Genomic DNA, 13,169 nt, shown 5'->3' on the forward strand with positions numbered 1-13,169 from the left:
ACAGTGTCTGGTACATAGTAGGTGTTTAATAAAATGCTTAATGATTAATTGAATGAAAGAGCATTTATTAAGGTCTTACTAAGGCAGGTACTGGGAAAATAAAGAAAAATGAGACAATTCCCGTTTTTGAGTAGTTTACGTTCTATTGGGGGGGGGAGTAGTATGAAGATATATAAGTATGTAGAAAAATAGAGGTATGCATAGATAGATAAATGATGGACAGATAGAATAAATATAACATAGTTGGGGGAGAGCCCAGTAACTGCAGACTGAGAAAAGATTTCGCATAGAAGTTGGCATTTGAACTGAGTTTGGAAGTAACAAGACCTTTCAGGAGGTGGAAGGGAGAAAGGAACACATTCCAAGCATGGGGGCAGCTAGTTCAAAGGCACCAAGAAAGGAGATGTAGTGTCTTGTGGGAGAAATTAGCAAGGTGAGTCTGTCTGGATGGCAGAGTCCAGGAAGGGAAGTGATGTTATAATAAGACTAGAAATAAGAATCACAGTGGCTTCCTATTTGATTTTCTTGCTTCTAGTCATTACATTGTCCAGTCTTTCCTCCATACAGCTGCTCAGTTGATATTCCTAAAACAGTGATTTAATCCTGTCCCTCTCCAGCTCAGTGGCTCCCTCTTGTAAACTCCAGCCACCTAGCTGTCCAAATTGCCAAAGCTCTGGTCAGTTAGAAAAAAAAAATGTTGAAATGGGTGAGGTGCTCTGGGAAGGATGGAGGCAGACTTTAAATCTGTGCTTGTTAATTCAGAGTTTCTTTGTCATCCGTTTCTCATCATTATCACTGTTTACTTTGCATTGTAGTGAACAGCTCCATCGCCCTGAGATATGGCAGATTCTTTCCCGTGTGTTTCTCTGGTGGTGTCTCATTTTCGCTTCCTTGCCAATTACTTCTTTTTAGCATCCTGTCTTTGACTGGTGAGGGCTGGAGCTCTCACTCTTGCCAACTTTGCCCAGTCCCTGATGCAGGATAGAACATTCATCACCACCATTGAGACTACCCATAGGTTTTGGAATTGAGGTTCATCAGGTAGTCTGTATTAGATGGCACCTAAAGTCCCTTACAGCTCTGAGATTGGATGTTTCTATGAGGAGCCACTCAGGAATTAGGATTCGGGTTACCAAATGTGGGTCAGAAAGACAAAGATTTGTATGCCAGAGTGGAATGCACAGAAAACAAGCTATTATGGTCAGAAACATGGTGGGGCTATTAGAAAGAGTTAGAACAAAGTAAGACACATATAGGTTTAGTCACAAGCTGAAACAGGGCTGACCTGGAGAAACAGATTACTAGACAAGGCTATTGTCCTTAATTCTTGAAGACCAAAATGACTTCACTATGTTAGAAGCAAGGTACAGTTAGTCCAACTGTGGCTGATCAAACCAATATGAACTCAGAAGGCTCTACCACAGGTAGGGCACAGATAGTCCATATGACCATATGGACTAGAAGTATCTGCAATTCTGCTTCATTTATAGAGTACAGTACCTTCTTTGATAAGTGCATGCTTTGCTGGGAGGTTCTTTGCAAGCATCTCTTATGTCACAAATTGATTGTAAAGTTCTTCACAAAGACCTTGAGAGTGTCCCTGTATTGCTTCTGATCACCATGTGAGCACTTTCCTTCCATGAATTCTCTGTAAAATAAGGTTAGAGAAAGAAGAGCCTGGGTTTGGAGGTGACCATATCAGTATGGTTGTATGGCTTCCTCTAGCATTGTTCTGCAAGATGTGGGTAAGTTGATAAGAGTAAATAAGGATTGGAGTTTGAAAAGGAGTGAGAAGTGTTGGACAGAGAGACAAAGGGATTCATGGGTAGAGGGCTGTATATGTTGAACTGATCAACTTATGGGGGATTTGAAGATTTTAAAGGAAGGAAAATAAGATTAAAGTAGGGCTGATGACTTGGGAAAGCAGGTAAGGGATAAAGGTTTGATAAGGACAGAAATTTTATTTAGGAGAGATGGATGTATAAGGAGTTTTTTTTTCAGAATTTTAGACCATTGCTTATAGAGATGTATGACTTAGGGATATTGATGAGATCAAGGTTTGGCCTTGACCTATGACTATCCCTATGAGGCTAAAGTAGAGTGAAGGTGTAGATTATGGAGGTTGAGGAGGCTGATGAAATAGAAAGCCAGAGTGTTTGGGCTGAAGTTACCAAGTATAAGAAAAGGATTTGGTGTAAAGATGAAGACTGTAGGGCAGACACTGAATTTCTCAAAGGAGGAAGGAGAGAGTGACCTGGAATCCAGTAGCCAGTAGCCACTAGGATACGGTACTATATCTGGAGGTGGTGAACCACAAGGAAGAGAAGTTGCTGAGTGATAGTGTGAGAGTCTAAATATGTCAGGAGGGAAGAACTTAGTCCACATGAGATAAGGTTGACCATTAGAATAGGTGGTCACTCCTTCAGGGACTTTTAAGGAGAACCAGGTTAATGGATTTCAGGAAAATGGAAGGAGAATGAGAAGTCTAATGTTAAGGATAGTTGGTTCATAATAGAACCCAAGTTGCATTGGGCCCAATGAAATAGAAGGGTAGAGTGGGATAAGGCAGATGAGGGAGGGAAGTGGTAATATAGAAAGGGAGGTTTCACCCCAACACCCTATGGCTCTGAATCATAGGGATTCTGAGTGGAAGGAAAAGCCTTGTTGCTGCTTAGCACAATGCTGGGCACATGATTAGGGCTCATTAAAGTCTTTTTGGTTGATTGATCAATAGGGCAGGAGATTCTTCTGGGTTTCTCAGGTAGCAATAGTAGTTGAGCCCTAGGTCTCAACTTAGAATTGAATCATTCCCTGCATAAGAGGCAGATGTGGTTCATATGGTAGCAGAGAGATACCTGTCTGGTTTAACCTCTGGTTCTAGTCTGGTAGTGACAGTCAAAGACTAGAGGCTAGATGGGAAGAAGCCAGAGTCTGGAGTGTTTCTGGTAATCGATATTCTCTGAATGTTTGAAGTTCCCTTCAGTCATTATTGAGTACAGTTCTGTCCCAGGTTCAATTCTGATGTTGAATTGATTGTCTCACCCTAGGTGGAGGAGATAAGGTCTCTGGTCCTGATCTTTGGCCCAGAGGGTGCTCTGCCATGGTGACTCAGACTAAAGAACTGTCAGCTTGCCCTCATTAGGGAGAAGTTTTCCACTTCCTATATCTTAGAGTACAGAAAATGGCAGGTGGTCCTAAAGAGATGAAGCCTGGAAGATGGTAATAATGCTTAGCTGCGATCACAAGACATACCTGGCAGAGAAGAGCTGGAGGAAAGACACAGCAAGCGGCAGAGACACAACATATGATGCCCAGATACAGCCCAGCATGAAGTAGATCCAAGAATAGCAACTCTGAATTTTTGGAGGGTGAGGTGCTGTTTCCCAAGTGTGCTTGGGCATCTTATATTCCCTAAATGTAACCTTCTTGTGTGTTCTTTTTGTCTATACATCCATGTGACCCTTATAGATGTCTTCTATACTCATCCTTTTGTCAATGTGTTTATTTGTGAATGAGTGTTCATTCAATGTTTATTTGTGAGTGAGATTTATGGAGGGAATTTTCCATTGCTCCTTTTTTTATTATGTTATTTCATTAAATTTTTATTTCATTATTTCATTATTTAATGAAATTAAATTATTTAATTTTATTTCATTTAAATTTTTTGTTTTTAGCTAAGTTAGGTTTATCTAGGTTCTTCTGGCTAACTGATAAAAGTAAATACATTGCTGGGGACTTGCAAGCTATGATTTGTGTGGCTTCACACCTTCAGGGTACTCAGAGCTTGGGATAACCTTTTTTGGAGTTCCATGTAAAAGAAGTAGGTGGTGCCTCAGGTGTTACGATATGTTTAAAATGACAAGATAATCCACATTTTTCTCTGTTCTCAATCCCTAAAGAAGATTCAAGAGCATAGTAATCACCTTAAATAAATTGCCTAGATGATGCAGCAAACCAGAATTATTTCATAATTAATAACTACCCCAATGGGATGATAAAAAATGTATCTTTGGGAGAATAAGTGTAAAAACAGAATCTTAATTAAATTAAGAAGCTTTTAAGAAAGTATGAGGTAAATTATTTCAAGAATAATAGGCCCCCTAGATATGTGAAGATAAATGTTTAAATTCTACAAGAATTTAATAATAAAACAAAAGCTCCTTGAAGACAGAATTTTTTTTGTCTTTTTCTCTAGCATGAAGAACAAGGTAGATGCTTAATAAATTCATTTTGTAACAAATTTGTGGTTGAGTTATGAAGGGATTGTCAAAAGGATTTCTACTTCTAGGGATGATTGAATTTGGACCAGATTGCCTTTGAAATGCTTTCTAATTCTGCGATTACCTATCACTTTTAATAAGTATGAAAATGAAGGTAAACGCCTAGGTATTATATTTTATATGTACTTCCATAATATTTTCCCATCTGAACACAAAGTATATCAATCCCAGCTTGCACAACGAAATGATAGCTGTGTCAAAATGAGAAAAAAATCAGTTCTTAGGAAAGAATAACAAAAAACATTAATTTTAGTAAACACAAGATGATTAAAACTAATGGTTTTATATTTCCATATTTTTGTCTAGAAACAGTCTTCAGGAAGAAGTTGATTAAGAATGGCGTTAGCTGATAAGAGACTTGAAAATTTGCAGATATACAAAGTTCTTCAATGTGTCCGGGAAAGAAATAAGAAGCAAATAGAGAAACTGACCAAGTTGGGGTACCCCGAACTTATTAATTTCACTGAGCCCTTTAATGGTGATAGTGCCCTCCATTTAGCCTCTATCTCGAACGATGTGGATATGGTCAGCTTTCTCCTTGATCTAGGAGCTCATCCTGATGTGCAAGACCGAATGGGCTGTACGCCAACTATGAGAGCTGCAGAGCTGGGCCATGACTTAAGTATGGAAAAATTGGCCAGAGCACAGGCTGACATGACCATAGTTGATAATGAAGGAAAAGGTAAAAATCTCAGCATCTTACCAAACACAAAAGTGTATTTACAGCTAGATGCCAAGAGGTGGAAGCATTATTTTCTCATTTTCTAAGTTGTGTCCTTGGTTTTACATTATTTTGCATTACATTACATTAAAGACCTTTCTTGGATAATTTCCATCTCTAAGCAATTTACTCAAAGCTTTTTCCAATGACCAAAGTCTTACAATATTCATTTCATATTTATTGTGTGGAAATTTAGCTTTCAGTATTTTCTTAGGGTAAAAGAAGCCAGCATTAGAAAAATTAATATGCATTAATTGGTTTTAAATATAGGAAATTGGCAGCAGTACATAGAATGGCACTCTATCCTATATTTGTAATGACGAAAATAACCTACTCATTGTCTATTTTATTTAATTTTGAGACTGACCCTATTTTACCCAGGCTTAGAAGTACATTGGCCATTCACAAGTTGGATACCAATACTGATTGCCACAAGAGCCTTAACCTGCTCTACTTTTCCACATTTTTTCATTTTCTACATTGGTTATCTCTTCCTAGGCAGCCTTGTGGTGGCCCCTGCTCTGTGGGGTAATGGTAGGTACTGGTAATGGTGGCGTTGCTCTATTGGTGCCAGACTTAGTGTGACACCTCATTGTCTTTAGTCATGTAACTCAGAATTCTTGAACTCAAGTCATCAGTCAGCCTCAGTTTCTCCAGGAGCAGGAACCACCACACCTGGCAATCTTCTTCAACCTTCAAGAAAAGAAGTCCTGTTAAGGGATGTTATTGTCCAGATTCTTATTCCTTTTTATGTTTTAACTAGTTCTAATAGAACTGCACTGAACCAGGGCTCTCCCTGAGGATGCTTCTTCTATCCATAGTAGCTCTATATCCTAGGCCAGGTTCAAATCTTCTTCAGACCTAGGGTTCAAAGGAAGATCCAGTTGGTTCTGGTACTCCGTTTCTGGTATTTAGGTTGTTCCCAAGTTTTTTGAGACTTGGGCTTCTTGTTCTGTATCATTAATAATAATCCAAGTACTGACATCTTGTTAATCATCTTACCAGCTTCCTAAGTCATTCTGGATGGAAGGTTCTCAACACCCAGTCTAGGGTTCTCTCCAGAATAAGATCAGATCAGCCCCAGGAATTTAGGATTTGGTTTTAGTGAGTTTGAATGAGTTGGCAGAATTACTCATGTCCTATAAAAAGCTAACAAAACTATTAAGGTCAGTTGCTCCTTTGTGTGAAGCCATCTTAGACACATGGAGAAATTTTGTATGGAAATCTGGATTTTATAACATGAGGCAGAGTCCTATTATGTAATGACAGTAAATGACAGGATCTAAACTGACCTTGTAGATTAAAGCTGTGGTATTCAACCTTTACTGAAAACCATCAATGTTTACAAAACTTATGTTTAGGGGATTTAATTTGGCCTGTAGCATATCTCTGTGGCCTTATCAGCATTCAAGTATACATATCAATATCTGTATCTCTACACATATACATATATATATATATATACACTACATTCACTGACTGTAAATTTTTTTTACATTTCAGAAATTGATGTATTGCAGACCCTATTACTTTTTTTCAGTTATATGATTCTGGTTTTCTACAGGAATTCTGTTTTATTGCTTATTGCCCACCAAAAGACACTATCGCTGTGTTCTGATTGCCCTGGAAAATGGGGCAGATGTCAACAATTGTACATTTGATGGAACGCCAATCTTTCTTAGAGCTTGTGAAGAAGCACATCAAATTAAAGACGTGTGTATGAGATTTTTGGAAAAAGGAGCCAATCCAAATGCAATCAATTCGGTATAGTTTACTATGATTATAAATATTCTTCTCATTACATACTATATTATACTTACATTTAACTACAGAAATAGTCTATTAAGCAGTAGGAGCTAATTTCTCATTGCTTGGAGTAGTGGTGTCAAACTAAGAAACAGAGGCTACTAATCTGTACCTGAGGATCCCTATGGACTGCCTTTTAATCTAATTTTAAAATATGATATTATCTGTTTTATCATATTTGTATTTATTTTGCTAAATATTTCCCAATCACATTTTGGTCACAGGTTCAAGCTATACTCAGTAAAGCTATGGGCTACATATTTGACGCACCTGGCGTCACCCGAAGAAAACATGCTTTCCTCATATTTTTTTATTGCCATTCAGCAATTTATTCTCTCTTGGTTTTCCAGAAATTTATTTAAGAGAGAAACAGGGTGGTACAATGGATAGAGAGCTGACCTTGGAGTCTAGAAGACCTTGGTTCAAATCCTGCATTAGATACATACTATGTAATCTTGGACAAGTCACTTAACATTATAGTACCCTAGATACTTCTTTAAGACTAGAATGTGAAGAAGAGTTGTTGATCTGATTGGTAGATCAGGTGCTCCCTTCACTAATGAAATTATAGGTCGACACTCAAAAAACTTGTTTTGGAAGAAAATGGTTAAAATTGTACATAAAAGTAAAATATGATTAAAGAAAATAGTTTTAAAAAAGGTAATAATAGGGAAACCACTACTTATATAAATTTTATTTTTATATTGCTGTTTTTCTATTATATATTAGAAAACATTTACGTAGGGTTTATTTAACTGTTTTTAATTTTCTTTCCTTACATCATAATTATTATTGCACTGGAATATTTTAAAATCCACTTATTAAATACCTAAAGGCTCTTTAGCTTTCATTTAATTATCTTCTTTTATCATTTTTTTCTACCTCAACTTGTTGATCAGCTGATTTCAACTTTGCAATACATACTTTCCTTAACATTAGTTTCTCACAGTCACTCCCTTTTTGACATCATTCATTTAAGGTCTCTGATTTTTAGGCTTAATCATTTATCCTGCCACTTAAATTGTACTTGTTAAAATTTTAGAACCTAGGGACTTAATTGTTTCTTAATCTTATATGCAAAAGGACACCAAGATTTGGTGTTTGCACAGAATGAAGCTAAAATTGAGAATTTGGTCTCTAATGGCAAAGACTTGCTTTGTATAACTGAGGTAATAGAATCTGCTTTTTTCAATGTCAGTCAACAGGTCGAACTGCATTAATGGAAGCTGCAAGAGAAGGAGTGATAGATGTGGTTCGAGGTATACTTGAAAGAGGAGGAGACGTTAATGCTTATGACAACGAAAGGCAACATGCTTCACATTTTGCTGCCAAAGGAGGCTATTTTGATGTAATAATCTTGCTTAAGTATTTCCAAAATTCCTACCATAGATTTTACATTTCCTTTCCCCTAGGACTTACATATTATTTAGAGATTTTTTAAAATTGAGCTACTTGAATAGCTTGAATGCCACTCTGACTTCCCAAAAATGATTATAAGCTGCAAAAATCAATTTCATGCAAAATTTTAAAATCCTCCATGGGATCTTGCTCTATTATATGTTTTGTAGCAATTGTTTCATTTATTTTACTTTATTGATAACTTATTTCAGTCTGCTCAACTGTAACAGATTTTGATGTTCTGTCAGTTTGGAAGCCTGGCACATGTTACAGCAGTGTTAACGCTGGCTCTTTCTTTGTTACTAAGAAAACATAATTATCATATTGCCACCTCTCTAAAATGTCTTTTATGAGTCCAGTCACTTCTCTCAATTTTAAATTTTAATTATGTAATTGTACTAGGAAATAGTAATTCATAGGTAAAATTACATTGAATAAATAAATATGACAAAATTGAAAGAATGCAAGGTTTATCCTATTTCTAAAAAGAACAACTTCAGTCAATTAGAATTCCTTTACCCGGTTCTGATATTTAACATTCTAATTCCTTGTCTTTAAGGCTCATTACTTCAATTAAAACTGTGTTTAAAATCGATCCCTACCCAGTTCTTTTTTTTTATTTTCTGTATTTCTTTAAAAAATCTTTTCATTTTCTTTTAGATATTGAGGCTTCTTTCTGCTTATAATGGAGATGTGGGGATTATTGCAATGAATGGAAATACACCACTCCATTATGCTGCTATGGGCGGTTATGCAGACTGCTGTAAATTTATATCTCAACGAGGTAAATTTTTCTCATTTAAATCTCTCCGTATTGTAGCTAAGCAAAGGATATGGGCCTACATCCTATCTTTTCTACAAATTGTATTCAGCCATTAAACCTTAATCGTGGAATCATAAAATTTTTAGAATTGGAAGAAACTTTAAATTTATAATCAGTAATCAATATACATTTATGAAGCTACTAGTATGTGTTAGGTACTGTGTTAAGCTCTGGTGATACAGAAGAAGAAAGACAGTACCCTGCCCTCATGGAGACAAAAATACAAAAAGGTAAAAAGTTGGGGTGGAGGGGAGGAGGAGAAGGTACCTAAAGTAGGGGCATGGAAAAGTCAGTCAAAGAAGTTCCATAGTAGTGTGGCCAGGTAAGAAATGAGGTGGATCGTAATCTCATGGAACATAAGGTAAGAAATGAGGTGGATCATAATTTCATGGAACATAAGTGCCATGAGGGTTATAGAGTCAACCCCTCACTTTACAGATGTGGAAACTGAGGCTCGTCAAGAGTGACTTACTTTGCAAGGGGCAGCTAGATGGTTCAGTGGATAGAGCACTGGAGTCAGGAAGGCTCACTTTCCTAAGTTCAAATCTGTCCTCAGACACTTACTACCTGTGTGACCCTGAGCAAGTCACTTAACCCTGCTTGCCTCAGTTTCCTTATCTGTGAAATAAGCTAGAGAAGGAAATGGCAAACCATTCCAGTATCTTTGCTAAGAAAACCCCAAAAGGGGTCACAAAGAGTCAGACACCACTGAAAAATGACAAATCAACAAAACAACTAACTAGCAACCTACAGGTCCTGCCTGAAAATAAGGAGAGTTTTTTCATAGACAAAATCTGTGACCTTAGTTATAATTTCTTTTTTTTTTTGAAGTAGGAAGAAGCAAGAAGAAGACTAGCTAATCTGGGTCTTTTCTCAACAATAAGGGGGAACTGGTTGTGGAAATAGAAAGGAAATCATTTTTGGGAGGGACACCATCCTAGAATGCTGATAGGTTAGGGGAGAGGAAAGGCAGACAAAGTCTGGCACGCATTCTAGATTTAAGAAAATCCAATTTCACGGGTCTAAAGGAATGGAGCCCATCTATTAAAATTCTAAATAAGCCCAGGAAGGAGCGAAGTTCTCAATAATGAAATTGTAAAGACAAAGAGGGAAATAATTCCAGTGAGGATTAAAAAAGGAAATTGTTTAGAGGGGCAGATTTGTATGCCAAAGAACTCAACTGTCAATTTGGATTTTGAAAGCTGTCTACAGAAAACAGAAATAAAGGTGTATAGAAGATGATGAATATAAAATCATGGCATTTTCTGTAGGGATTGTGTCAGTATTAAAGTTTAGAATGATCTAAGCTGATAAACGAGTGTTATAAGGAAAACAAAAATGGTTTTAAAAGTCTAGATTTTTATGGAACTAAGGTATAACAGAACAGCTCACGATGGATATGAATGTGACAATAAATATTGAATTCTTTTTTTACTTCCAAGATAGAACAAAAATAAATAATATGGAGTTGAAGCACAGGATGAGTAGGTTGATAGTAAAAAAGCATCTAGCTGCCCTAAATGAGTTCAAGTTATGACACACAGGTAAATAACAACCCCAAATAGTGAAGAAACTGGTAACTGTGTTTACTGAACTACCTTCAGTAATCCTTGAAAGAGTATGTGACAAATATAAAGCATGACATAGGACAAGAGGAAAGCAAAAATCCAGATTAAAAAAAATTAGTGGAACCTTCAGACTGTAGGCTAAAGAATTTGAATTTAATTCCTTGCAAAATTCTTTTACTTACTATTAAAGAAAAGATTAATGAACATCTAAGAAATGATTCAGTAATATCACAGAAACAGAATGGTTTCCTAAAGAACAAGTCTTTCCAGGTTAACCACATTTCCTTTTTTTGATATATTTACTAGACAAATACTTCACAGAATGCTATAGAATTATATTATTTACCTAGGTTTCATCAAAACATATGATGAATTCTCACATGGTATTCTTTTTGATAGCATATGGTCTAAGGTGGTTTTGGAATGATTGGATAGTTATACCTGAAGAGTAGCCATTAATGGTTCAATGTAAACTTGCAAGATCTGTGATACAGTATCCCAGAAGTATGTCCAGACCTTTCATTGCTTTTACCAGTGGTTGAGATAAAGGCATAGAAGGTATGCTCATCATATTTTAGGTGACACAATGCTAGGAAATATACCAAAATGTTATATGATACAATCGGGATCAAAAACAAAGAAAGAAAACAAAACAAAATTTACACTGGTTGTAACACTGGGCAAAATTCAGTATGGTGAAATATTAATAGGTACAAATAAAAAGTCTTACACTTGAGTATCAGAGATCATTCTGGCAGATATAAGTTTAAACACATGTAGCTAGGTAGTGGCTAATTTGAAAAGTATCTTGGAGTTGTAATGAACTATAAATTCAGCTTGAGTAAACATCATCAGAAAATAATCATGAAATTTAGGTTGCATAAGTAGAGACACAGTATCCAAGGCTAGGAAGAGGATAGTTCCCAATATGACCTCATTGGCATAGTGTCCAGTTCTGGGATCCGCATTTCAGAGGGGATATTGTTAGGCTGAAGAGTGTCCAGAGAAGGATGACCAAGATTCTGAAGGATCCGATCTTGAGATCATGCCACAGTTGTATCATTTGAATGAACTGGGTGTGCTCAGCCTGGAGAAAAGGAGACTTAGCTTGATGGCTACTACGTTCAAGTATCTGACCAGCTATCAGAAGGTAGTAGGATTAGATATTTTTCCGTTGGCTCCATGTAGTAGAACTAGTAGTAATTGGTGTTAGTTTTAGAGAATCAAATTTAGGTTTCCTGAAACTAAGGTCATAACAATTAGAGCTATTGAAAAGTAGAACAGGCTTGTTTAGGGACTCAAGCCAAAGCTGGATTACAATTGCTAATATGTATTAAAAGGGATTCTTTAGGTCTGGCCTGTATCACATGATACCCAAAGTCCTGTTTTATACTCTTAAGACTCTATGATATAGTATGTTCTCAATTTGTTGGATTATTTCCGTTCACAATAGAAAGATATGAACCCATTTCACTAATTCAACAGAAGTTATCAAGGGTTAAAACGCTGTTAAGAGTCAACTATGAATAAATTAGATTTCTGAGTATATAAATTCTAAGAGTTATTTTAGTTTGTTTTTAATATCAACACAACATATGGTAGAACAGTTACTAAAGTGTATGTGGGTTTTTTTTGAAGGGGGGGGGTGTGACACTGAAGAGATAAAATCCAAAATGGCAGTTCATATTTCATTATTCTTTGAAAACTTTGATAAAATTTCTGATGATCTCATTTTTTCTGTTCTTTATGTTTACAGTCACTTTTAAAGAACATTGAAAATCAAGTATAAACTTGACTTTCTTATAAAATAATTTGTATATTAAATCTAAATATTATTTTAATTGGTTCCACCAATGCAGATTGTAATCCTCCCTCAATAAATAACCTTTGAGAATTGCTGAGGTTGTTAAATTCATTATCCTTGGCCAACCTCATAATACAAACTTCACTTAGCTTATATTTACACAGCAGGTATTGTTGATCCATCATCTGGTCCACATTCAATTTTTTTTCCATCTTAATAAGACCTATCATAATGTGGTACTTTGCTGGTACAATCTTTAAGTAGGCAAAATCATGTCCGTGACAAGATGAGATATTACAACAGGCATTAAGTAGAGGTGATATATAAAGAAGAAGTATGTGGTTTATTAGTATAAAATCAGTTCAATTAGTACAAAGTGTTTAATTAGTACAAATTAGTTTAAAATTCATACAAACTAAACTCACTGGAGTTTATACTTGTCACTGTTTTTCATTTTTTATTATGAGTGCATCTATAAGATGTTGAACTTAATCAATCAATAGGTATTTATTAAGTACCTATATGTGCTAGGCAGACTGTGTTAGTCAATTAAGTAACCACTATGTAGTAGGCACTGAGGAAACAAGTACAAAACAATGAAACAATCTCTACCCTCAAGGAAATTATATTATAGTGGAAGGGACAACAAATATACACACACACACACACATACACACATATATGTGTGCATGTATGCATGTATATATATACACACGCATGTGTATATAAAATACAGTCATGCACCTACATCTATGTGTATATTTATGTA

General features: G+C 36.0%; 1 protein-coding gene across 3 annotated transcripts in view; it reads left to right on the forward strand.

Moving 5' to 3' along the window:
* The window catches only part of ANKEF1 (ankyrin repeat and EF-hand domain containing 1), a 67,225-nt gene that overhangs the window by 21,151 nt on the left and 32,905 nt on the right, over positions 1-13,169 (forward strand). Inside the window, exons 2-6 of one of the 3 annotated variants that reach the window (XM_072634451.1) lie at positions 3,048-3,368; positions 4,587-4,962; positions 6,566-6,765; positions 8,006-8,155; positions 8,866-8,989. In XM_072634451.1, the coding sequence (XP_072490552.1) occupies positions 4,617-4,962; positions 6,566-6,765; positions 8,006-8,155; positions 8,866-8,989 (820 nt within the window). In that variant the 5' untranslated portion in view covers positions 3,048-3,368; positions 4,587-4,616. The remainder of the gene's footprint in view (positions 1-3,047; positions 3,369-4,586; positions 4,963-6,565; positions 6,766-8,005; positions 8,156-8,865; positions 8,990-13,169) is intronic. The other 2 variants (XM_072634452.1, XM_072634453.1) reach the window with 2 other exon arrangements.

Source organism: Notamacropus eugenii, chromosome 1 (assembly GCF_028372415.1).
Source record: "Notamacropus eugenii isolate mMacEug1 chromosome 1, mMacEug1.pri_v2, whole genome shotgun sequence".
NCBI lineage: Eukaryota > Metazoa > Chordata > Mammalia > Diprotodontia > Macropodidae > Notamacropus > Notamacropus eugenii.